The sequence below is a fragment of the Patella vulgata genome, chromosome 1 (genome assembly GCF_932274485.2).
Source record: "Patella vulgata chromosome 1, xgPatVulg1.2, whole genome shotgun sequence".
Taxonomy (NCBI): Eukaryota; Metazoa; Mollusca; class Gastropoda; family Patellidae; genus Patella; species Patella vulgata.
Window position 1 is genome coordinate 89,538,646 of NC_065879.2, and position 27,324 is coordinate 89,565,969.

At 37.2% G+C, this 27,324-nt stretch overlaps 1 protein-coding gene across 1 annotated transcript; it reads left to right on the forward strand.

Annotated features, from left to right (window-relative positions):
* The first annotated feature begins 548 nt into the window (after positions 1–548).
* Positions 549–25,842, forward strand: LOC126810862 (tetratricopeptide repeat protein 39C). The gene is made up of 14 exons (XM_050536304.2): positions 549–805; positions 5,226–5,274; positions 6,204–6,338; positions 6,957–7,536; positions 8,606–8,703; positions 11,958–12,051; positions 12,215–12,269; positions 12,718–12,770; positions 13,498–13,607; positions 14,385–14,508; positions 15,397–15,494; positions 16,199–16,303; positions 17,488–17,526; positions 18,201–25,842. The coding sequence occupies exons 1-14, from the start codon at positions 657–659 to the stop codon at positions 18,309–18,311; spliced, it is 1,800 nt and encodes a 599-aa protein (XP_050392261.1). The 5' UTR covers positions 549–656; the 3' UTR covers positions 18,312–25,842.
* The last annotated feature ends 1,482 nt before the right edge of the window (positions 25,843–27,324 follow it).

Here is a 27,324-nt window from a genome sequence, read left to right on the forward strand (position 1 = left end):
TTTAATTCGGAAAAACGAGATGATTTAACATTACTGGTATCACTTGAGAAACTACTCAGGCAATGCCTATTACCATGGACCTTATAATAGGCCTACATTATAAGGTCCATGCTATTACATATTACTGCACTCATGCTAAGCATTGGCCATCCAACCCCCCTAGTGTGATATGAATGGGGAATTTTTTTCCGAACAGCAGTGTTCCGACTTCCAACAGTTCACCTAAAAAAAAGCACATAATAAACTAATAAGAATTTAAGAAAAGTGAAGAAACATTGTAATTTTTTTTTATTGAAACGAAGATTAGGCCTACTCAGTTTTAATATACATCAGCTGGGCCAGACAGTTTGCAGTCTATTTTTTTGGAACCAAGCCGACCCAATAAGAAGTTTCTTGTTGGGGGGGGGGATGGAATATCATACATCCCTGTTAATATATAAACATTAATAAGAAAAATTCCACCTCTTCATCAATATCTTTGTTTAAAATGTCCACTTTAATTGGAGTTATCTTTCTTCGTGCACCTTGTTCTTCCGGTGTGAAAGTGAGGCAGTTACTAAACAACATGGACAACCTTTGGTAACTTCGCGAAAAACCCAAAAATACGTTTTCATTAACTGTTCTAATATAAAAACGTAATAGCCTGAAAAAAGATAATGGCGGACGGCACAGAAATAGAAGATATGACTTCGCAAGATGGAGATGAAAGCGGTGGCATCGACGAGTCAGAAATGGCGTTAACAGGAATGAATATGCTGTTGAATAGCGGTTATGACGAAGCCCGTGCCCTCTTCGATAAATACAAGTGAGTTTAATTGATTGGCTGTTAATTTATTTTATTGATTAAATTTCTTATTAAATGAATTTGACTGGGATAGACCTGGATAGGCCCGAAGGTATAATGTATTCTAGGCATAATCCAAATTGAATCTCATGTCATTGTCACATGATTTGTAAGAAGTGTCAAAAACTAGTCGCAATTTCCGACGTAACCCGGCTTTAACTGCCACCGGTAGGCCTACTCTGTGCACTCAGAATGACAATGCTTATTGGATGTGGTTCTGCTCTGACAGACATTTTGCTTGTTTTCCCCAGCAATATTTCAATATTTATACTTTTTTTCAGCCATTTTAATGACAATTTTGATTTTAGAATAACAGTCACTGAGTCAGTAATACCGGTATATAAAGGAAAGGAAATGGGGTTTAACCTCCTACTGTTCTACTCCGTCCTACTGTTCTGCTCCCACTAAAAATATATAAGATCAACAGATTTAAATGGAATGAGTCTTTTTTTTATTAGATTGGGGATCAGATTTAATGACCCTAAGAAGGACAGGACAGGACATTTTCCAACTTTGTGTCGGCAGATTAAACTCTCTCTCTCTCCAAGTGTATAAATTTACATGTATAGTTGTTGAGTAATTGTGGCTAGTCATTTAACAGGTGTTTTTTTTATCAGTTGGAAAGGAAATATAATGACGTAATATATTAACTTCCTTAATTCTTTCATATCGATACAGAAATCTGTCATTTTTTGTCCAAAAATAATAAAACCTTGCATGTTTGCTATGAACAAAACAAAATTAATGAATTTCTTCTTTGTCAATGTCATCAAATATTTTTTTTAGTTATTTAGATAAGCTCTAGATATAATAATAATAATTTATCATTTATATTAGTACCAAATATCCAACATTAATGTAACTCAGTGGGCAGTGGTGCTTTACTTTGGCGCTGTATCATAAGGCCTTTTCACTGAGTCAACTGGCATAGTTTCGATTCCCTGGTTGTACGTGACAAGGAGTAGGACCGCCTGTCCAACCTCGTGGCTTTTCTCCGGGACCTCCGGTTTCCTCCGACTGCTAAAGCCCCCTACATACAAGCAAATTATTGAAATAAAATTGATCCATATGTTAGTCCCAAAATGACCTAGTTTGTGTCGAGTGGGTTAAAATCTCTCTCTCTCTCTCTCTCTCTCTCTCTCTCTCTCTCTCTCTCTCTTTGTTTGTACTGCCCCTATCATGATAATGTGTAATCTGAATCTCCATTCCATTCATTGGATCACTTCATCTCAGGCAAATGTTTAATTTACTACAAGTGTGAGATAATTAACAACCATTCAGTTATTTGTAGTGTTGTTACCTCCCATCAAATTAATGTGTGATCTCCATTCTATCAATTTGTGGGAGTCATCTAAGTGTGGTATATCTATATATTTATTTGTAGTGTTGTACCTCCCATCAAGTTAATGTGTAATCCCTGTTCCATCAATTTGTGGGAGTCATCTAAGTGTGGTATATTTTTTACAAGTGTGAGATAATTAGCAACCATTTATTTGTACTGGCCATCACAAGCTTGTGTGTAAACATGATATTGTTATCAAGTTAGAATGTAGTACATGTGAGAGATAAATAACTACTATATAGATAACACACATTCATACAATAAATACATGTATATCTGACCTAATTAATTTAAAAATCAGGTCAATCTGATTAAGACACAGATCCTATTTCGTTTCGTTTTTTATAGTACAAAATTTCATTTTACTTGTCTTTACTACACTAGAATCTGGAAGAGTTGTTAGGTTACCAGCATTTTGGTTGAAGTGAGAGATTAGCCAATGAAACGGTCTGTTATGGGGAGTTCTAGGCGTTCTCTGCACGGAACTGTGGATAAACCCCTAGAAACGTCAATGATTATTGATCAATCAATGTCTAACGTCATGTGATCTAAAGCCGCTGGTATGACCCCTGAAGTGATCAGATCTTCATGTAGTAGAGACCCTCGGAAGTATAAAAAAGCGAAACAAAATATAGATCTGTATTTTAATCAAATTGCCATCAGGTCATTTTTTTGAAAAGTAAAGATTTAATGAAAATATTCTAATAAATGACATGAGAATCATTTTTTTAAAGAGTAAAAGTTCATTTTATGAAAATATGTTTTAAAGATGCATTCCCACAAAATTATTTATGGACTGATTATTCCTAATAGAGATTCAACTTTCACAATATTATAGTTTACAAGAACAAGCTGATATAAGGCACCTGTCGCAGACTATGTCAGGCACAAAAAACGACTTTGTCGTTTTATTTGGCACAAACTTGTCTTTTTTTTTTTTTTTTTTGAATCCACGGTTGTACGTGACAAGGAGTAGGGTCGCCTGTCCAACCCCTACTCGCAACGCCAAGCGAATTATTGAAATAAAATTAAACCATATGTTAGTCCCGAAATGACCTAGTTTGTGTTGAGTGGACGTTAAACCCCATTTCTCTCTCTCTCTTGTCTATTATCAATACATGTCCAGCACTTAGTTGAATGGTGTGTGCAAGAATCTTTAAAATGATATAACCAGTTGGTATGAATACACCGTGGCAGGTAGATGACGTCATGTGGGCGTGTTCATCATGTGGGCGTGTTCTTTATGAAAGTTACTGATTATTCCTAACAGATTCCCCGGTTGTATGTGACAAACCTGTCATGGTTTTTTTTCCGGGTCCTCCGGTTTCCTCCCCACTACTAAAGACCCTTACGGGCAAACGAATTATTGAAATAAATTGAACCATGTGTTAGTCCCGAAGTGACCTGTAAGATTTGAAGTCAAAATAAAAACCTGCAATAAGCAGATTTAGATCTTAGAAAATGCATCTTTAACCAACAAGTCTGGAAAGCTTGTACAATCTTTAAATTATTGTCTGTAAGTCAGATGACATTATCATTAGTTGATGTATAATCTTTATACCAGTACTATGAGGATTAGCCAGCCACAAGCAGAAATCAATTGTTTATGTCTGAGCCAAAAGTAGATTGATTTATTATAATATAATGTTAGTTGTGGTATAGATATCTCGCTGGCTGGTCACCCCTGGCTTGCAATCACGGTCTCCCATCCCTGGTGTGATCATACATATGACTTGGGATGGTCTAGTGGTCTAAATCTCTCGCTGGCTAGTCACCTCTGGCTTGCAGTCACCGTCTCCATCCCTGGTGTGATGGTACATGTAGCTTGGAGATAGGGGCGCCTTCTTAGCCTCAATAGGAAACAGGGGTGGGTGGTCTAGTGGTTTAGCGCGTGTGCGTAAAATCATAAGGTCTGTGATAGAGTCAAGTGGCATGGTTTCGAATCCCCGCTTGTACATGACAAGGAGTGGGGTCGCCTGTCCAGCCTACATGTAATGGGTTTTCTCCGTGTTCTCCCACTACTAAAAGACCCCTACAAACAAGCGAATTATTGAAATAAAACTGAACCATATGTTAGTCCCAAAATTACCTACTCTGTGTCGAGAGCATGTTAAACCCATGTCCTTTTGTCTCTCGACTCCCAGGTCCTCCATCTTCCTCCTGCACGAAAGACACATGCACATGCGCTCAATATTTTGAAATAAGACAACTAGTCTGCGATACTACCGTTGGTGCAAACAGACGTTAAACACCAGGCACAATAGTCATATGTCGGGTGGGGGGGGGGTAAAATGGCCAAATGGTTAGCATGTGAGCGCTATATCATAAGGTCTGTCATTGAGTCAACTGGCGTGGTTTCGATTCCCTGGTTGTACGTGACAAGGAGTATGGTCGTCTGTCCAACCTCGTGGGTTTTCTCCGGGTTCTCCGGTTTCCTCCCATTTCTAAAGACCCCTACACGCAACCGAATTATTGAAATAAAATTGAACCATGTGTTAGACCCGAAATGACTTAGTTTGTGTCGAGTGGACATCTGTTATTGGAGCTGACAGAATTTAGGCAATTAAACCAACTTTTCCCAACAGACAGATATGAAATGAAATGGTGTTTAGCTTCTGCTGGGCTAATGAAAATTGGCATATGTCTTACAGTGTGCCCTGAGGGGAATTTCCCCCAGATATCGGGACCCCAATCTGATTAGAATACAGATCTATATTTCATTTCGTTTTTTTATACTTTCGATGGCCTACACTACATGAAGATATGACCGGTTGTAGCGATAGGTCGCGTCAGAGGTCATACGAGCAGCTTTTGACCCTAGGACGTCAGACATTTGATTAACCAATCAGCATTGACGTTACTAGTGGATTACCCACTCTACCACTTTATTTATAAAACAATCAAATAGATTTAAATAAAAGCAATGAGTATACAGGACCTCAGGGTTTTTTTTCGTCCCATCCGAAAGACTAATTCCCAACAGGTACCCTGTGAAGTCGGGGACTAATACTAATACTGTGATAAATTGTTATATTTCAGAAATGAAAGTCCGTTAATGCAAGCTGGCTACAGTTTTGTCTATTTCATGGTAAGTTTATTTAGATATTCTATCTCGGCATCCTATTCACTGCAAAATGGTTTCTTGATTTCACTACGAAACATTCCGAATTGATGGAATTGCAATCGAATGAAAAGGATTCGTTTCGAGTTACATTTTAACCACACCCAAAAACAGATGTGGTCTGATTAGAATCAAGGCCTGCCAAACCTTGGGGGGTTTCTCACCGTTTGTGGGGTTCAGTGGTTTAACATGTGCACATTAAGTCAACTGGTGTGGTTTTGATTCCCCGCTTGAACGTGACAAGGATTAGAGTGGGGGTGTTCTCCACGTCCTCTCTCTCACCGTTTGTGGGGTTAGGTGGTTCAGTGGTTTAACATGTGCACATTAGTATCATAAGGTCTGTCATTGAGTCAAGTTGTGTGATTTCGATTCCCCGCTTGAACGGGACAACCTTGCGGGTTTTCTCTGGGTCCTCTGGTTTCCTCCCACTGCTAAAGACCCCTAAGCAAATGCAAATTATTGAAATAAAATTGAAATGACCTTGTTTATGTCAACAGTTCTGCTTCAACTAGGCTAATGAAGACAGGCATACGCCATACAGTGAGCTGTGAAGGAACTTTTGCCCTGACAGCGACACTACGGTCTACTCTTATATCAAATTCAGACTGTCAAGGGATCTTTTATGTGCACTCCTATGATTTTAGTACACCGAACCCTGTTTTTTTGTGCCATCCAAACGACTATACATTGTCCCTTGTCAGGCCGTCTGTCCCGCATCACTGGCAAGGGGGAACAATGCCGGAAAATCATGATGAACTATCTCGACCAATGAGGTTTCGAACCTCTAGGTTAGAGAGTCACCATCCTACCCACTGAGCCACTGTGGCTCCCTGCACTAATTGGAATAAAAGATAAAAATAAATTTTATAATGTTTTTTTTTCTTGTTTTTTTTCAGCAAGCATTGATGTCCTTTGAAGATGAGAGGTTGGCAGAGGCTCTCAAGATATTGCAAGAAACAGAGAAAAAATGTGAAGTAGGAGACAGCTTTATGAAAAATATGAAGAAAAAACTCTCTAAGAAGAAAAAATCGGTAAATTGATTGACACTGTGCTTAAAATAGCTAAGTCTCTAACTCAGTATCATCCAAAGTCTTCGACATTGAAAACACAAATTGTTTGTCAATATAAATCAAAACCGATGTTGTGATCTTACCGGGAAAAGATGGGTTTCTGGTATCCAATATTTAAGGCAAAATAAACAATCGTGTACCATAATGCGTTTCAGCGCCATTTGTAACAAGGGACTCGAAGAACGAGGCTAGACATTTTCCACAAGTCATGTCAAACGGTGACGCTATATTCTTATCTGGAGAGCATGCGCAATAAATACTATTAGTATAGACTGGAATAACCAGACGCTAGAGATTGCCATTCGATTGATTTGAAATTAGAGTAAAAAATGGAAACGATTAAGTGTAAATTGGTTTATATACATATTCATATTACATTATTATATGTGTTGTGACCCATTTGTGTCAATTTCTAGGTCACAAATATTAGCAATTTAGCTCCTTTAAATCTAATCTCCTTTTTTAAGGGAGTTTGGGTGTCTGAATGGTTTAATTGAGTTATATAACAACTGTTCCAGATCCTAGTGTAGTAAAGATGAAATTTTGAACCAAATGATATATGTTATATATTTATTACAGAATGTTGCTAGTATTAGTCTAGAAGATAAACTACAGCGACAGATTATCGTGGCCGACTGTCTACTTTATCAATCAATCTTAACCTTCACGAATCAAGATATACCAAGTTACGTCAAGGGTGGGTGGTATCTACGTAAAGCCTGGAAAATATACGAAAAACTACATCGTGAGATTAACCAAATACGGAACCGTCAAATCCAAGCTAAAATTAACAAGATGCAGGCCAGTCTTCAATCAACAACAATTAACGGAAATTCTAACTCATCATCGGAAGACGCTGACAGTGGCATAGACGGGAACTCGAATGAACTAAGTGAACAATTGGTTGGTCGGTTATTAGGTGCCGTTAATTTCGGTTATGGAACATTCCAGTTGTGTATCTCCATCATGCCGCCAAAGATATTAAAATTGATTGAGTTTTTAGGATTTGAAGGTGATCGAGAAGCTGGGCTTGTTGCGTTGGATTATACAAGTCATTCAGAAGATATGAAAGCACCTTTAGCCACGTTGGGATTATTGTGGTATCATACTGTTTTACGACCGTTTTTCGCTATAGATGGTGCTAATGGTTTCAGTGCTGGTAAGTTTTGGGTTTTTTTTACGATATGGTTAGATCACAACCAGAATGTCCCGTGTTGTTCACCAGAATGTCCCGTGTTGTTCACCAGAGTGTCCCAGGTTTTTGTGTCCCAGGTTGTTGAATCCAGGGTTTACCAGAATATCCTAAGTTGTTGTGTCTCAGGTTGGTGTATCCCGGAGTGTTGTATCTGTGGTTCCCCAGAATGGCCCAGGATGTTTTGGCCCAGGTTGTTGTATCCGGGGTTCACCAGAATGTCCCGGGCTCTTGTGTCCCAGGTTGTTGTATCCGGGGTTCACCAGAATGTCCTAGGTTGTTGTGTTCACCAAAATGCCCCCTTTTGTTGAGTCGATGGTGACCAAAATATCCCGGGTTATTGTGTCCCGGGTTCACCAGAATGTCCTGGGTTATTGTGTCCCAGGTTCACCAGAATGTCCTGGGTTATTGTGTCCCGGGTTCACCAGAATGTCCTGGGTTATTGTGTCCCGGGTTCACCAGAATGTCCTGGGTTATTGTGTCCCGGGTTCACCAGAATGTCCTGGGTTATTGTGTCCCGGGTTCACCAGAATGTCCTGGGTTATTGTGTCCCGGGTTCACCAGAATGTCCTGGGTTATTTTCTCATGCAGCAGCATGCTGAAGATCCACGAACATTTAGAAATCGAAATAATAGCAGGCTGCACCACTGCTGTCGAGGCAAAATTTTCCGCATAGCACACTGTATAATTCATCTTCATTAGTCTGGTTGGTACTGAAATGAAATGAGGTTTAATGTCCTACTGTTCTGGCGTGCTCGTTGTATCATAAGGTCTGTCATTAAGTCAACTGACATGGTTTCGATTCCCCAATTGCACTTAACAAGTAGTCGGGTCGCCTGTCCAACCTCTGGCTTCCTCCCACTGCTAAAGGCACCTACATGTACTCGCAAGACAATTATTGAAATAAAATTGAAACATATGTTAGTCCCGAAATGACTTAGTTTGTGTCGAGTGGACGTTAAACCCCATTTCTCTATCTCTCTCCCTACCGTTCTGCACCGACTGGCCTAATAAAGACAATTGATATAAATTATAGGAACATCTGATGCAGAAGCTATCATATCACAGAAAGAAAAAGATTTCCCAAATTCGTCTCTGTTTTTATTTTTCCGTGGACGGATTCACAGATTACGGGTAAGTCTGTACATCATTACGTAAACTTTCATCTGAATGTGAAACACAGGGTGGGGAGTGGCTAGAGTTTTTCAAACCATGTGACACCGGATGAGGGGAGGGGTTGCACTCTTTCAAAAAATATGACAATGGAGTATGTCAGATAGATCTTATTTTGCCCGATAGCCTATGGATCTAATTAAAAACACTTATATTGATATACTACTTCAGAATTTATTAACATGCTACGTTTCGATACACATACACAAGGCTCTACAATGCGACTGAAACACTCGCATTTGCGAGTGAATTTTGACAATGGCGACCAGATATTTATAAATGCTAGGTTTCTGGCGAGTGAACATATATCTTGAAGTCCCCAATGAACACTATAGCTATCTGAACTTTTCTCCGTAAAGATAACGTAATCGGCAATGATCCCAGTCAAATGTCACTCTGTTACTTTCCTGGTTTGAAATTGGGTCAATCTCATTGTCCTCTGCGAGGAAATTCTCATTGCGCATGCGCTGTATTTATCGGAAGTTTGCGAGACAGCTGACAGCATGGCTAGCAGACGAATCAAACCTATATCGTCTTACTTTACTAGTAAAGTAACTTCGTCTCGCAGTGAGTCTCAGTTGGGGAAAAATGATGATAGTCATGCTACTGACGCTACACCACCCATACAAGCAAAATTACAAGCTTCGCCAACCGCCGTCTTAGTCTCGCAGTGAGTCCCAGTCGGAAAAAAATGTTTAAAACATCTTTTTTTATTATTATTATAGGACGACGAGTTATGTATGTTCACAATATATTTAGCTATATCATACGACAAATTATTCTAATCTTCAGACTTGGCAACTGAAAATTTTGTTTGGCTAGTGGTTTTGAAAATTTACTTATGTTTGCACAAGTAAGTTCAAAATGCTGTGTAGAGCCTTGCACATACAGATATCGTTATCAAGCAAATAATTATATTTAACAAAACTGTGGTGAAATATATAGTTAACAATTGGAAACCATGTAACAGATTAATCATTAATTAAGAATTAACAAGATGAGAGAAGTAATAATATTGATAAACAATTACAAAGGATTAACAAATTGAAAGATTGTAATGCATTGATAACAATTAGAAATTATTTGAATTTAGAAGATCAAACTAATAAATATCCATATAAGTGTTTTTAATTTGTGAAATCTACCTCTATATGTCTTATAAGGATTAAGCCTATGGATCATGCGATCTTGACAAGCTGCAAGACATATGGTGCTGAGCTGTGGGTAGATATAGAAAGTAGGTGTTTCGTGGGGTTTACTATGTATGATAATATGTTCAATACAGAGCTTGTACATAGCGATGTATTCATTTAACATATCAAGATAACATTTATCTTGATAAAGGGTATCGCACCCGAAACGTCGACCCATTAAACAATCTTCTATTTCTACAAGTCTGTTGTGTATTCTGTTGAACGGGGATTCTTTAATTTTATTTTACTACTCTGCCACGCCGGTATCATCTTTTGATCCAGTCTCTACGCAGATGTATCAGCCTGTCCAGCTTTAATTACTCTCTAAGGGAGTGTTGCCGTACCCTTTTCCTGTTTCCAGTATTCATTTAACACTAATTATGGTCTTGTCATGTTAGTTAATGTCTAATTAATAATTTATATAACATTTCTGGCCTAAAGAAAGATCTGCAATAGGCAGATTTAGCTGTTGCATAATACCTCTTTAATTTGTATGTTTGAGTAGATTTTAGAATGGATTAAACCATGAAAAATTAGATATTACCCAGGAAACATTATGATACATTGTGTAAGAGCTAAATCTGTCTATTGCAGGTCTTTATTTTACCTTCAAATGTTCGTGGGTAAGACGCTGGCTGGCTCGCTAGCCTGGAGGTCGGGTGTTCGATCCCTGCATTGGCCGAGAAAGTTCATCCAGATTTTCCGGCGTGGTTCCCCCTCGTTAGTGATGCAGGACAGCTGTCTAGTCGTTCGGATGGGACGAAAAACCGAGGTCCCGTGTACACATTGGCGTGCACGTAAAAGATCCCTTGGCAGTTGGAATTCGGTACTGGTATAAGAGTAGGCCGTAGTGCCGCTGTCCGGGCAAAATTTCCCTCATAGCACACTGTATGGCGTATGCCCGTCTTCATTAGCCCAGGTTAGGAGCAGAACAGTAGGACGTTAAACAACATTTCATTTCATTTATTGATTAGGCATTTATTTACATGACAAGCCTATAATCAAATCACTAGGCCAGTAGAACACTGCCATGTAAGAGTTTAAAGTTACAATTTCATATTTTTAAGTTATATTTTTAAAATGTATTAAAAAAAAGCCCTAAAATTGAAGGTATCTATAAACAGTCCTACCTTGTTAAAGAATAATCCTATTAATCCTATAATTCACTATTGCCAGTTGTGAAATTGGCAAAAATATTATTTTCAACTTCAAATTCAAACGTTTGAAGATAGCTATTCCATGGTGGAGAATAGGAAAACAAGGGAGGTAATTGTGTCATTATTTCCGCTGTGAGTAAAGATTTTTAAATGTGAGAAAGATAACCTATAATCGTATAATAGTGAGTTGACAACCTATTCAGCAAAAGACATAGAAATAATTATGTTTTGACTTTCTTAGAAAATATGAAATTGTAACTTTAACGATAAAATAAAGAATTGAGGCGGTCTCGATTGTCAAGTACCATTGCTAAGATAAACAATCTAGGCTACATTTTGTCAAAACTTCAAAAACTCATAATTTCAATATATTCATGTTTCATTATCTATTATTAAACTTACATTATGCAACAGCTAAATCTGCCTATTACAGGTCATTTATTAGGCCTGAAATGTTATATAAACTATTAATTAGACATTAATTAAATTATCCAGACCATAATCATCTCTTGATAGCATCGCATACTTGAGATTTTAACTAGATTAGAATGGTTTGCCATTTAAAAATTTAATTTAAAAATGTGAAAGCAAGGCTAAGTCTTGAATATACCAGTGCCCAGTGAAAACTACAGTGATAACTTGGCTCAGAATGAAGTAATTTGAATGAAATTTTCATCTTACATTATCTATTTTTGAGCTATATTTTTGAGCTATTTTAGCAAGAATGATCAGTTCTTTATCTAAATCTTTCATACCGTATCTTTAACTATTTTAGCAAGAACTGCCAGCTCTTTATCTTAATCTTATACAATGCATTTTTAAAAGTCATCATAAGTCAATATTGTTTGTATTTATGTTTTTGTAGAAAGAAACAGATTTATCTGTTGCTATGTATCAACGAGCGTTTGATGAAGCTAAAGGACAGAGAGAGATTGAACTCATGTGTTTATATGAAATAAGTAAGTTGAATATTAACATCTTGTAACCATGGTTATCATTATCAAATGTATGACAGTCGGTAACCATGGTTACCAGTATCAAATGTATCATATCAAACAGATCTGATCTATGTTTATCATTATCAATGTATATCCTATAACCATGGTTATTATTTATATTTAGGTTGGTGTAATTTGATGAGATTAAAATGGAAAGATTGTTTAGACGGATTTGAAAGGTAGATTTAATATTTTAATGTCTTATCTTGAGAGGTCAAGAAATTTGACTCCTTTTGACTCAAATTCAGTCAAGAAATTTGACTATTTTTGACTCAAATTCAGTCAAGAAATTTGACTCTTTTTGACTCAAATTCAGTCAAGAAATTTGACTCTTTTTGAATCAAATTCAGTCAAAACTTCCCTCATAGAGCACTTATGGCATATGCCCGTCTTCATTAGCCCAGTCGAAGCAGAAGAGTAGGACCTTCAAGCCCATTTCATTTCAGTCTTCATTAGCCCAGTTGGAGCAGAAACAGTAGGACGTTATAACCCTATTTTCATTTTATTTCATTCTTTTTACAACACATCGCTTTCTTTGACCCTTGAGTCCAATCTCAAAGTACATATAACTGAATCATTCTTTTTAAATTTTAACCGAATGAATGAAATATTTTGAATATATTTCAGATTGTCTAAAGAATCAAAATGGTCTAAAGCCTATTATTCATATCTTAGAGGAAGTAAGTTGGTTTAATATTTGACGTAAATTTAATGAAAAACTCTGTAATACAAGAAGCCCATCAGTACTAACATGTATAGCCAGCTGTAACGATTGTTTACACCTGCGATAATTTCAACTCTGTCACAATTTAATTAAATGGTTTTCATTAGATATTTCTTCTTTTACTTATCGGGAGGTTGGGTTAGTGGTATAACTTGAGCAGGAAATCATAAGGTCTGTCAATGGGGCGTGGTTTTGATCCCCTGCTTGTAGGTGACAAGGAGTAGGTCGCCTGTCCAACCTTGTGGGTTTTCTTCCAGTTACCTCCCACTGCTAAAAGAACCATGTGTTAGTCCTGAAATGATTTAATCTCTCTCTCTCCCTCTCTCTCTCTCTCTCTCTCTCTCTCTTCGATCCCTGCATTGGCCGAGAAAGATTTTCCGGCGTGGTTCCCCCTTGTCAGTGATGAAGGACGAAGGGCCTGACAAGGACAGCTGTCTAGTCCTTCGGATGAGACGAAAAACCGAGGTCCCGTGTATACATTGGAATGCACGTAAAAGATCCCTTGAAAGTTGGAATTCGATATAAGAGTAGGCGATAGTGCCACTGCCCGGGCAAAATTTCCCTCATAGCACACTGTATGGCGTATGTCCGTCTTCATTAGCCCAGGTTAGGAGCAGAACAGTAGGACGTTAAACCCCATTTCATTTCATTTCTCTCTTTCTCATATTTCTGTCATTTGTCAGTTTGCACAGGAGCAATGGGAGAAGTACAGGAGGCGTTTGATATTTTAAAAGAAGTCCCTGGTCAAGTTAAAAAGAAAAATAACCAAATAGAAGCCTTCGTGTTCAGACGAGTGAGTATTATATTTAATATCCCAGGTCTAGAAGCCTTCGTGTTCAGACAAGTGAGTATTATATTTAATATCCCAGGTCGATATAGAAACCTTCGTGTTCAGACGAGTGAGTATTATATTTAATATCCCAGGTCGATATAGAAACCTTCGTGTTCAGACGAGTGAGTATTATATTTAATATCCCAGGTCGATATAGAAGCCTTCGTCTTCAGACGAGTATTATATTTAATATCCCAGGTCGATATAGAAACCTTCGTGTTCAGACGAGTGAGTATTATATTTAATATCCCAGGTCGATATAGAAACCTTCGTGTTCAGACGAGTGAGTATTATATTTAATATCCCAGGTCGATATAGAAACCTTCGTGTTCAGACGAGTGAGTATTATATTTAATATCCCAGGTCGATATAGAAACCTTCGTGTTCAGACGAGTGAGTATTATATTTAATATCCCAGGTCGAATGAAGTCAACTGAACAATATTCTTCTTACCCTGATTTTTTACAGGGCATCTATACTAATATTTGTGACTGTCATTGTTTTGGTGACCAAATAGTTAGCTAAAACTAAGAAAATATCAAAATGTATTACGCTAAACTATTTGATGTTGAGAGTCTGATGATTTTGATTTCAAAATATAAATTACAGTTGTGGTTTACATAATCTGCCATGTTTGTTATTTAAATCGTGTTTGTTATATAAATCATGTTTGTAATATAAATCGTGTCTGGGTTATATAAATCGTGTCTGTTATATAAATTGTGTTTATTTTGCCAGGGTGAGAAGTTGAAGAAGACACCACCAACTCAAGAATACTGCCGTCTACTGGCTCTAGAATTGATATTTTTATGGCATGCGATACCAACGTGTACAGAGGAAGAATTAAAACCCATGTTAGATGGTACGTTATTCATTTCTTGTGCATGGCTCAGTGGGGTTGGATGGCCGTATGGTTAACAGGTGTGTGCTGTATCATAAGGTCTTTCATTGAGTCAACTGGCAGGGTTTCGATTCCCTGGTTGTACGTGACAGGGAGTAGCCTGTCGAACCTCATGGGTTTTCTCTGTGTCCTCCTGTTTCCTCGCACTGCTAAAGACCCCTACGTGCAAGCGAACTATTGAAATAAAATTGAACAATGTGTTAGTTCCGAAATGAGCTAGTTTGAGTAGAGTGGACGTTAAACTCTCTCTCTCTCTCTCAGTGGGTTAGGTGCCGACTCACTAACCAGGATGTCAGGTTCGATGGGAGCTGCGATGACTCAGTGAGTAAGACGTTAGCTCGCTGACCCAAAGGTCCCATGTTGCTTCCCTGCATTGGCAGAGGAAGTTCATCGTGAAAAGAACCCTTGACCATTGTTATTGGATACATGAGTAAGCCATAGCACACTGTGTGGCCCAGTCAGAGCAGAACAGTAGGACCTTAAACCCCATTTCACTTCCCAGGTTCGATTTTTCAGCATGCTTTCCACTTGCCTTTGGTGCTTGACAGAGGGCCTAGCACAGTCTATTGTCCTGTGAACTAGTTAGGGTGCACGTAAATTTGAAATAAGAGTAGGACATAACTTTTGGGCAAAATTTCCCTCATCGCACACTGTATTGCGTAGGCCCATCTTCATTAACCCAGTCGGAGCAAAACAGTAGTACGTTCAACCTAGACTTGTTTCTTTTCACTGGAGTCATCTTAAATTATTCAGTTTTATAAAGTCTTGGATTGTTTGTGAATTAAATATTAGCTTTGTTTTGCCAGTCTTGTATTAGCATAGAATTAAATCGTAGCTTTGTTCTTCCAGTATGTGATATGCAGACAGATAAGAAATCACTACACCTGAAGTCACTGGTAGAGGGTGCGATATATAAAGAATTAGGTCAACAAGAAATGGCTATACAGGTATGTGTACTGGAACGGCTCATCTTAACGGCAGGAGAGGGGTTGGATGGCTGAATGGTTAGCGTGTGCGCGTTGTATCATGAGGTCTGTCATTGAGTCAACTGGCATGGTTTTGATTCCTCGCTTGTACATGACAAGGAGTAGGGTCGCCTGTCCAACCTCGTGGGTTTTTTCCGGGTCCTCCGGTTTCCTCCCCGTTAGAGACCCCTACGCACAAGTGAATTATTGAAATAAAATCGAACCATATGTTTGTCCGGAAATGACCTAGTTTGCGTCGAGTGGACGTTAAACCCCATTTCTCTCTCTCTCTCTACAGTGGGATAGTCATCTGATTGTAGTATGTTATATTTTAGTGTTTTGTTGAAACTATAGCTGATTATGTTATATTTTAGTGTTTTGTTGAAACTATAGCTGATTATGTTATATTTTAGTGTTTTGTTGAGACTATAGCTGATTATGTTATATTTTAATGTTTTGTTGAGACTATAGCTGATTATGTTATATTTTAGTGTTTTGTTGAGACTATAGCTGATTATGTTATATTTTAGTGTTTTGTTGAAACTATAGCTGATTATGTTATATTTTAGTGTTTTGTTGAAACTATAGCTGATTATGTTATATTTTAGTGTTTTGTTGAAACTGTAGCTGATTATGTTATATTTTAGTGTTTTGTTGAAACTATAGCTGATTATGTTATATTTTAGTGTTTTGATGAGACTATAGCTAGACATCAAGGTTTAAAGGAAGATTACCATATACCAGCGTTCGCCATGTTTGAACTAGCAACAATATACATGTTACAACCACAGGTAATATATCTGATGTTATAGTAACCATAGCAACAATACACCTTTATTCTAGTAACCGTGGCAACATGTTACAACCGAGGGTAACATATTCTTGTTATAGTAACCATAGCAATAATATACATGTTACAACCACAAGTAATATATCTGTTACTATAGTAACCATAGCAACAATACACCTTTATTCTAGTAACCGTGGCAACATGTTACAACCAAGGGTAACATATCCTTGTTATAGTAACCATAGCAACAATATACATGTTACAACCACAGGTAATATATCTGTTACTATAGTAACCATAGTAACAATATATGTTATAACCACTGATAGGGGAGCCACGGTGGCTAGGTGGTTAAGACGCTGGCTCGTTAGCCTGGAGGCCGGGTGTTCGATCCCTGCATTGGCCGAGAAAGTTCATCTGGATTTTCCAACGTGGTTTCCCCTTGTTAGTGGTGCAGAACAGAGGGCCTGACAAGGACAGCTGTCTTGTCTTTCGGATGAGACGAAAAACCGAGGTCCCGTGTATACATTGGAATGCACGTAAAAGATCCCTTGGCAGTTGGAATTCGATATAAGAGTAGGCGATAGTGCCGCTGCCCGGGCAAAATTTCCCTCATAGCACACTGTATGGCGTATGCCCGTCTTCATTAGCCCAGTATAGGAGCAGAACAGTAGGACGTTAAACCCCATTTCATTTCATTTCATTTCAACCACTGATAATATACCCATCTTCATGTACATTGACAGAGAATTTCATGTTTTGTAGAGGGGTTGGTTGAGTGGTCTTATGTATGCGCTTTAGATCATAAGGTCTGTCATTGAATCAAGTGGCATGGTTTCGATTCTCCACTTGTACGTGATAAGGAGTAGGGTTGTAGGTTTTTTCTAGGACCCCTACGTGCAAGCTAATTATTGAAATAAAATTGAACCATACTAAATGAACAATCTAATTAAAATATAGATCTATATTTCGTTTCGTTTTTTATACTTTCGATGGCCTACACTACATGTAGATCTAACAAGTTATAGTGGGAGTTCATGTTCTATGACGTCAGGTACCAAGCAAGCGAAATTTGACCCGATTACGTCAGTCATTCGATTAACCAATTAGCGACCGCCATGTATTTTTTATCTACTTTTGCTTTGTTGTGATTTCTATTGTTTGCAATTTTTTTTTAATTTACAGACTGAAGCTAAAGCTAAACAACTTTTACTACAGATCAAGGTTTGTACAATTTACTACATTACACCAGAATTTAATACAAACTTATACTAGGTTTCTACTGTCGTGCCTGCATTGGCCGAGAAAGTTCATCCAGATTTTCCATCATGGCTCCCACCCAGCACAAAACATTCCATTCCTGATTAGGGGGTTGGGTAGTCTAGTGGTTTAACGCGTGATTAGTTCTGTCATTGATTCCAGTGGCGTGGTTTTCTTTCCCTGCTTGAATGTGACAAGGAGTAGGGTCACCTGTTCAACCCCGTCACTTTTTTTCTGCGTGCTCCGGTTTCCTCACACTTCTAAATAAAATTGAACCATGTGTTAGTCCAGAAATGACCTCGGGGGTTGCTCGATTGAACGTTCCAGAATTGAATTCTGTCAAACCCAAAAATAGTGACAATCGAGTGAAAAATAGGATTTGGGGCTAGAACGCATGCGCTGACTCCATGAGAATATATCTCAACCAATCATGACAGCTGAAACATATTCATTAGGTTTAATTACGTCACGATTCTACTCTCACCACCTCTGGTTTCGGGACTGACAGAACTCTGACAGGACTGAATTCAGCGTCACTCGATTCTGAACGTTCCAGACTGACAATCGAGCATTCCCCTAGTTTGTGTCGATTTGACTTTAAACCCCATTTCTCTCTCTCACGTTTTTGTTTATTTTAGGAATACAAAGAATATGATTTTGAGAATCGTCTGAGTGTTCGAGTCAACAATTCCCTACGTCGACTCAAAAATACAGAATCCTCCCGATCTAAAGGTGCCTCCAAGAGTTAACTCCCTTATTATATTGGGTCTCAGAGTTAACTCCCTTGCGTAATTCTGAGTCTCAAAGTTAAAATTGTGCCAGTAGAGTATGAAAGACTTCAACAGACTGCTGTATTTATCATATTTATTTAAGTATTGTTTTTAATTTCTATTTAAATAATTTGCTCAACTGAGATTCTTTTTAGCTAACAGTCATTGGTTGATTCCTGCTAATTAGCATATTAATTAGTGATACAGGCTATATCATTGGTTGATTCTTGCTAATTAGCATATTAATTAGTAATATAGACTATATCATTGGTTGATTTTTACTAATTAGCATATAAATTAGCATAAAGGCTATGAATGAGTTATCTTGTGATGTCATTTTTATATGTCTTGCTGTTGTTTCGGTCTGTCCAGGGATATACCAATATCAACTATATAATAATTCTCTAATTTTCTTCAACAAAAAGCCAGGGTGGTTAATATTTAGGCCTATGTAGGCCTATAAAAAGCCAATGGTTTAATAGTATTGTGGTGCCATTAGTCAATGACTGATGATAGAACACAGAAATTATATTTATTTTATAATCAAGTAAAATAGCAGTCAAAAAAATTCAACTTCAAACATTTTAATCGCCTGTCCAACCTCGTGGGTTTTCTTCGGGTCCTCAGGTTTGCTCCCACTGCTAAAGACCCCTACATGCAAGCGAATAACTCTTCTTGTTATTTAAGCAGGCGGTGTCAGACCACAATTAAAAATCGTGTCAACAAAATATTCATATTTGTATGTAATAAATACTTTTTATAAAAATATATTGACAGACATAATTAGCATTTTTACAATTCTATAACAAAATCTGCCATGGTTATTATGTCAGGGATGATATGCGCCACATCTAAATTCTCAATTCACCAAGTTTGGCGCATGACTGTTTTTGTTTATATTTCACAGGAGAGCCAAAATAAGCTCCCCTCAATCAACGAATTGAAAAAATCGCTCCCCTCATAAAACTCTCCCAGTTTTGATAAGAGTGATTTAGAAATTAAGAAAAGTGATTAAATATGTGCATGGGAAATGGTTCTAAGATCAATAACTGCATGTAATGGGATCATTCCTGGTTTCATGCCAATGACTCTGTAAAGGAAAGCGATTTTCAGTTTTAAGGGGAGGGAAAAAAACTCCTCTCGGTCGACATTCAGGTGAGTGGCAGGCGATTGAGAGCGATTGCTTGCCTTAAAAAACAATGACTGATGCCCCATAGGTAGACCATCCCTGCTGTACAGTTTGAATTTCTTATAATGTGTGAAATGGTGAAGATTTTGATGTAATAAGTTTTAGATTTTGTGAAAATAATTTATAATAGGGTATATTTCGTTTGTTGTTGTAAATATTAAATATATTGAGAGTGTGGAACAAATAGATTAAGGTCTCATCAAAAACTGGAACAAAGCTTGCCATTAGAAACATATATTTTTGGAGGTGGGGCAAAATGAATATTTTTAAAATGTAGAATAAAATTGTCATTCTGTTCATAAAATTTACTCTTAGGCCAGACTCAAATCTTCGGAACTAGATTTCAGATTGGGCTGGCCTCATGAGCATTCATTGAAATCCATTTCATTTCTAAATTAAAATTATTTTTTTTGATGAATATTGTAGTGGTGGTTGAAGTGATTGAGAATTAGTGTCCCAAAAAATGTGAAATCTCTCTCTCTCTCCCTCTTACTCAAATATATTTATACAGTGGACTCTGTCACATCCGATGTCTGATCACTCCGGATTGCTGTGACATCCGACATGATTTTCATGTCCCGATTTATTTCCTTATTACTTCAGCCAAAAAATCGCTAGTAAATCCAGATTCTGTATGTTCCGAATTACGACATCAATCAGCTGTCCCGTCACATAATTTCCATTGAATCGACACCGTATAATCCGTACTTCAAACGGTGGGTGTGAAGCATCCAATTATCAGTGAGATTAAAACTCAATGGGTGTGAAGCCAGAAAAGATTAACAAGCAATCACCAATCAATTATCGGGGAGATTAAAACTCGCAAGTGCCGGTCTGTGTTGATTACTTTGATAACGTTATAAATTCTTTGTTGATTATTTTACAATTTATAATCTCTTGTAAGAGTGCGCTTGGTATTTGATTTTAGTTACTCATGTCAAATACCTCAACATTATATAAAAATTGCAGCGATTGAAGAATCATTATACATTATTGTATTCAAAATGTCTGAACGTCCTGCAAAGCGTGCCTGAACAGATTTGACATTAGATGTAAAGCGGCAACTTATAGTATTCAATTGGCCGAGCTACAGTGTCAGACATATTAAAGCGTAAAGATGAATTTAAACAGAAGTTTGCCGATAATTTAAACTGCAGTAAGAACCGATTTTACACCAACTCAAAATTTGAAGACATCAACACAACCACACATGAGTGGTTTGTACGCACCAGAAGTAAAAACATTCCAATATCAGGTTTTCGAAGTTACAGTATTTCCGGTTTTGGAGAAAGCTCGGTATTCCGACACGCTGTGTGAATCGAAATATTGTAACGATCCCGTACGATGTCGGATGTGACAGAGTCCACTGTATATCTCTTTAAAACTTTAATATAAAGGTCTAAAAACATATATCAATTTCTATAAAAGTGACTTAAGGCTGTGAATTTAACCAGATGAGAAATTTTCTTGTCCCTTAATGTACATGGGTGACTGAGTGGTTTAACACATGCACATTAGATTATAAGGTCTGGCATTGAGTCAAGTGGCTTGGTTCTGATTCCGTGCGCAATGTAAAGACCCCAACAAGCAAGTAAATTATTGAAATGAAATTGAACCATGTGTTAGTCCCGAAATGACCTAGTTTGTGTTGAGGGGACGTTAAACCTCTTAACTCTTATCAAAAGAAATCTTACATTGTACCCCTAAAAAATTATTTGAATCTTAAGAGATGATGCCCACATTTGTGTAAACAAAATGGTCTTAATCCAAAAAATGGCCTCAAAATTTGTCAAAATAGACATAACTATGTGTAGATAATAATTATAAAAAAAAAACTGGGGCTCCCCTTTTAGCTTGTATTAAAGATACCTTATGTAAGATTTAGATAAAGAGCTGACAATTCTTGCTATAATAACTCAAAAATAGCTAATGTAAAATGAATAATTTGAAAATTTCATTCAAATTACTTCATTCTGAGCCAAGTTATCACTGTTTGTAGTTTTGACAAGATGTGTGCATTGTGGTAATCAGGTCACTGTTCTATTCGAGACTTCCCATTTTTAAATTGAATTTTTAAATGGCAAACCGTTCTAATCTAGTTAAAATCACAAGTATCCGAAGCCATCAAGAGTTGATTATGGTCTTGTATTGTTAATAAATACCTAATTAATAATCTTTACAACATTTAAAGTCTAAAGAAAGACATGCAATAGGCAGATATAACTCTTGCATAATGTATCTTTAAATTGGGCTCTGATTTTGTATCTTTTTGTCAGTCATTAACCGACTGATATTAACAACAGATTGCAGGGACCCTACAATATAACAACATTTATATTTTCATAAAATTTCCTCATTTCTCATAAAATTATCATTAAATGGACAAATATCATAAAAGATATAAAATTTCACAATTTCTCATAAAATGTGACAAACATTTTTTCAAAATATAAAATTAACCCTAAATCGCTACTCATAATAATAAATTTCTATACTAACAAACCCGGATGTGAATAAGAAAATTATCCAGGTATTTTATGACCCCCAGCTTGCTGCTCTTTCATTTTCTGTTTGACAGTGTTCAGTCATTGTTATGTGGATATTTGAACATAGGAGAAGATTACTGCAACCATTAATACCACCAGTACTACTGGTGGGACGTTCTTATCCGCATAACACTGGTTGAACACTACTTCATGGACCATAGATAAGTTATTTACTGTCAGTGCAGTTATATAAAAGAAAACTCATAATATTTGATAAAAACATAAAAAGTCATGAAATGTTGTTAAAAACATTTTAAAAATATTATAAAATTTGATTAAAAAAAAACAAAACTCATAAAATAATCATAAAATTTGATTGAAACAAATCATAAAAATCCATGTAAAGCTTTCATAAGAATATAGATTTTTTTCATGTATGGTCCCTGTGATTTATCAATTAGAGCTCTGGAGCCTTATGCACACAATTTTAAACTAAAATATTAGACGAATACAGAACTTTCATTGGCCAAGAGCTCAAAATGAAATGAAATAGGGTTTAACATCCTACTGTTCTGCTCCGACTGGGCTAATGAAGATGGGACTATGCCATACAGTGTGCTAGGAGGGAAATTTTGCCCGGACAAGGGTTCTATTACATGCACACCAATGTGTACATGGTGCCATCTGAACGACTATACGTGTCCCTTGTCAGGCCCTCCATCCTACACCAGGTTAGCGAGCCAGCATCCTACTCACTGACCCACAGCAACTCCCTAACCAATAAAATAACTGCATCTGTAAAATATTTTAGTTTCAGTTTTTGTGAATAAGACCCCTGGGCCCTGTTTCTCGAAGGCTTAACTAAAGATAAAATCCAAATTTTAGTAGATACTTCAATTTTGATTGGCTAAGCACTAAAATCAGTCTAATATTATCCAATCAAATTACTAAAATTTGGATTTTTATCTTAGTTAAAAGAGCTAAATCTGTCTATTGCAGGTTTTTCTTTAGGCCTGAAATGTTTTCTAAAGTATTAATTAGACATTAATTAACTGATCCAGGCCTTAATCAACTCTCGATGGCATCAGATTTCTCCGATATTAAATAGATTAGAATGGTTCAGCGATACTTTGATTTAATCAAATATGGAGGACCGAGACTTAGCTTCGATCAACCAGTATGTCGGTTGAAATATTGCACACGTCAGCCAAACCTTCAAAGGCTAACATCTTCGCTTGCAATAGAGTAATTTGAATGAAATTTTCAAATTATTCATTTTACATTATCTACTTTCGAACTATTATAGCAAGAATGGCTTGCTCTTTATCTAAATCTTACATAATGTATCTTTAAATGAGATATTAGATTGTATTTATTAAAGGATGTAAATGTGTATTATTATTATCATGTTAAACCAATCTGATTAAAAACACAGATCCTATTTCGTTTCGTTTTTTATAGTTCAAAATTTCGTTTAACTTGTCTTTACTCCACTAGGATCTGGAAAAGTTGTTATATTACCGGTGTTTTGGTTGAACTGAGGGATTAGCCAATAAAAGGGTCTGTTACGGCGACTCCTTGGCGTGCCATGCACAAAATTTTGAGTAAACCACTAGTTTAAAACGTCAGTGCTGATTGACGTCACAGGGTCGAAAGCCGCTCGTACGACCCCTTACTCGACCTTCCAGTACAACTTGTCAGATCTTCATGTAGTGTAGGCCATCGAAAATATAAAAAAAACGAAACGAAATATAGATCTGTATTTTAATCCGATTGCCTGTTAAATATTTTAATTCTTGATCTGTTTAGTGAGGGATTATTATTGTTATTACAATCATGTTACCATGGCTATTCACAATGGCCGTCCTCGCTGAATGAATTCCCACCAGGTGTCGCTAGTAAAAACTCGGTTCCACATGACCTTATTGATGGTTAGAGAACTGCGTTTCGACATATCGGGATTAAATTTCATATTAACAACAAAAACTAACGTTTGTCAACACATCAGTTCGTAATGAATGTACAGGAAAACAATGAGGTCACGTGGGACCGCCTCCTCTATGGTGTCACGGCTAAATTTATTTGTTAAGGCCAGCTCAATTTTTGTCAAGGTCCTTGAGATGTAAATAAGATTAGGGCACATGATTGTAGGTGAGGTTGTAGGTTAGGGTCAGGGTAAGCATTGCAGCTAGGTGCAGTGTTAGGGTTGGGATTAGCGCTATGACGAAAAATTAAGCTGACCTTATTATTTAGCACTAACCATGTTTTATTCAGGTTTGGAAATGAAATGAAATGAAATTCAACGTCCTACTGTTCTGTCCCAACTGGGATAATGAAGACGGGCATACACCATACAGTGTGCTATGAGGGAAATGTGCCCAGACAACAGCACTACGGCCTACTGTTATATCGAATAAAAGCAGAATACAACCCAGTACTAGCTATACCTTGACTATGTGAAGGTGATATAAATAGTTCTGATAATTGATACACGAGACATAATTTACTTATTCAGCCGGGTTTTTTGTTTGGGTGGTGTGGGGGGTGGGGGGGTTGTTGGCCAAATGGTCTAACACATGGGCTTTTAGATCATAAGGTCTGTCATTGAGTCAAGTAACGTGATTTTGATCCCACACTTGTAGGTGACAAAGGTTGCCTGTCTAACCTCATGGGTTTTCCCCGGGTACTCCCGTTTCCTCCCACTGCTGAAGACCTACGTGTAAGCGAATTATTGAAATAAAATTAAACCGGGTTAGTCCCAAAACGACCTAGTTTGTGTCAAGTGGACGTTAAACCCCATTGCTCTCTCTTTTTTCTAGGTCCTCCCACAGCTAAAGATCACCATGAGAGACAAGAGAATTATTGAAATAAAATTGTGCCATATGTTAGTTTTCGATATAGGGTTCGCTGCCGCCTTCATTAGCGCAGTAGGTGCAAAAAAGTAGGATATTAAACCCCATTTAATTACACAGCTGAATAAGAAGAAAAAAATTGTTTACCCGCCAATGTTTATAAAACTTTGTTGTTATTTAAGACATAATGAAAACCCAATCTGATTAAAACACAGATCCTATTTCGTTTCGTTTTTTATGGTTCAAAATTTTGTTTTACTTGTCTTTACAACACTTGTGTATAAAAAAAAAACGAAACTAAATATAGATTCGATTCGTTTTTTACTTTGTTTTACTTTTCTTTACGACACTTGTGTATAAAAAAAACGAAACTAGATATAGATTCATTTCGTTTTTTTATAGTTCAAAATTTTGTTTTACTTGTCTTTACGACACTAGTGTATAAAAACACGAAACTAGATATAGATTCGTTTCGTTTTTTTATAGTTCAAAATTTCGTTTTACTTGTCTTTACAACACTTGTGTATAAAAAAAAAAACGAAACTAAATATAGATTCATTTCGTTTTTTTATAGTTCAAAATTTCGTTTTACTTGTCTTTACAACACTTGTGTATAAAAAAAAAACGAAACTAAATATAGATTCGTTTCGTTTTTTTATAGTTCAAAATTTCGTTTTACTTATCTTTACAACACTTGTGTATAAAAAAACCGAAACTAAATATAGATTCGTTTCGTTTTTTATAGGTCAAAATTTTGATTTACTTGTGTATAAAAAAACGAAACTAAATATAGATTCGTTTCGTTTTTTTATAGTTCAAAATTTTGTTTTACTTGTCTTTACAACACTAGTGTATAAAAAAACGAAACGAAATATAGATGTGTGTTTTAATGAGATTGAATGAAAACCAAATACTGTGTATGTAACTATAAAACCATATTGTATATTATATCAAAATGACCAAAATAAAAGGCACACAATTTTCATATTAGTTTCTTTTAGCTCTGCTTTGGCCGAGAAAGTACATCAGGATTTTCCGCAATCTGTTTCACAGAGAATTACGAGTCTAGTGATATATCTCTGTCAAAGATGACTGCCTTAACACGTGCTGTCACAGCACGTGGCGTCAATCATTGGCTGAATGGCGCGTGCATTGTTTACATAAGACATAACTGCTTCGGAGAGAATGCTGCATTTTAGTCAATTTAATACCCATTTACACTAAAAAGGAAATAATTTTTACCTACAAATACATCAAACGCCGTTATTTATTTTTCCAATACATAAAAAAAATGTTTTAGAATTTAATTTGTCGCAGGAAAAAAGTTAATATTTCTGGCTCATTAAGCCGCCTCGATGTCATCCTTATCAGTGATTGTAGCGGCCTAGCAAATATTCACTGCAGATCAGTGTGGATTTCCCGACGTAGTGTTGTGATTTTGCCCTGTACAATACAGGTGTCCGTCAGGATACCCGGGACTACTTCCACCTTTCCACGGAGTCCCGTACTACCAGCGGGATTTAACCTATTCATTGCTGTTTTGCCGTAGCTGCGGCTCAGATTATGTTTTAGACCTCAAATAGGTAACATTGTTATTATTGCGGACGCCTTGGAACACCAAGTGGGACTTGGTACTTATAGAAGTAATGAAATGAAATGGGGTTTAACGTCCTACTGTTCTGCTCCTAAACTGGGCTAATGAAGACGGGCATACGCCATACAGTGTGCTGTGAGGGAAATTTTGCGTACCATCCGAACGACTAGAGAGCTGTCCCTGTCAGGCCCTCCGTCCTGCATCACTGACAAGTGGGAACCACGCCGGAAAATCTGGATGAACTCTCTCGGCCAATGCAGGGATCGAACACCCAACCTCCAGGCTAGCGAGCCAGCGTCTTACCCACTTAGCCACGTGATCCCCACTTATAGAAGTACCCTCGATCACTACAGTAGTTTCCCCTTGTCATTGGTGCAGGATGGAGGGCCTGACAAGGACAGCTGTCTAGTTATTCGGATGGGATGGAAAACCGAGGTCCTGTGTATGCTTTGGCAGTAAAATATCCTTTGGCAGTTGGATTTTGATATAAGAGCCGGCCATATAGTGCTGCTGCCCGGGCAAAATTTCCCACATAGCATACTGTACGGCATATGCCCGTCTTCATTAGCCCAGTTAGAGTAGGACGGAGCAGAACGGTAAACCCTATTTCGTCTCGGTTTGTTTTAGCTCTAAAGTCTTTACTACTGTTCGGCCGATTGATGTTTAATTTAACCGATTTGTAAAACAATGGCCTGGCCACCATGGTGTCATAAATCAATCTACTTTCGGCTAAATTACAACTAGTGGCGGCGCAAAGCTGGGGCAAAGTCCAAGGTTAAGGGGGCAAAGGCACGCGCTTCAACTTCAGCCCGGCAGTATTTTTGGCACTGTTCGTTGAGATAAAGTGTCAAACGACCGAACCTCGACGAAA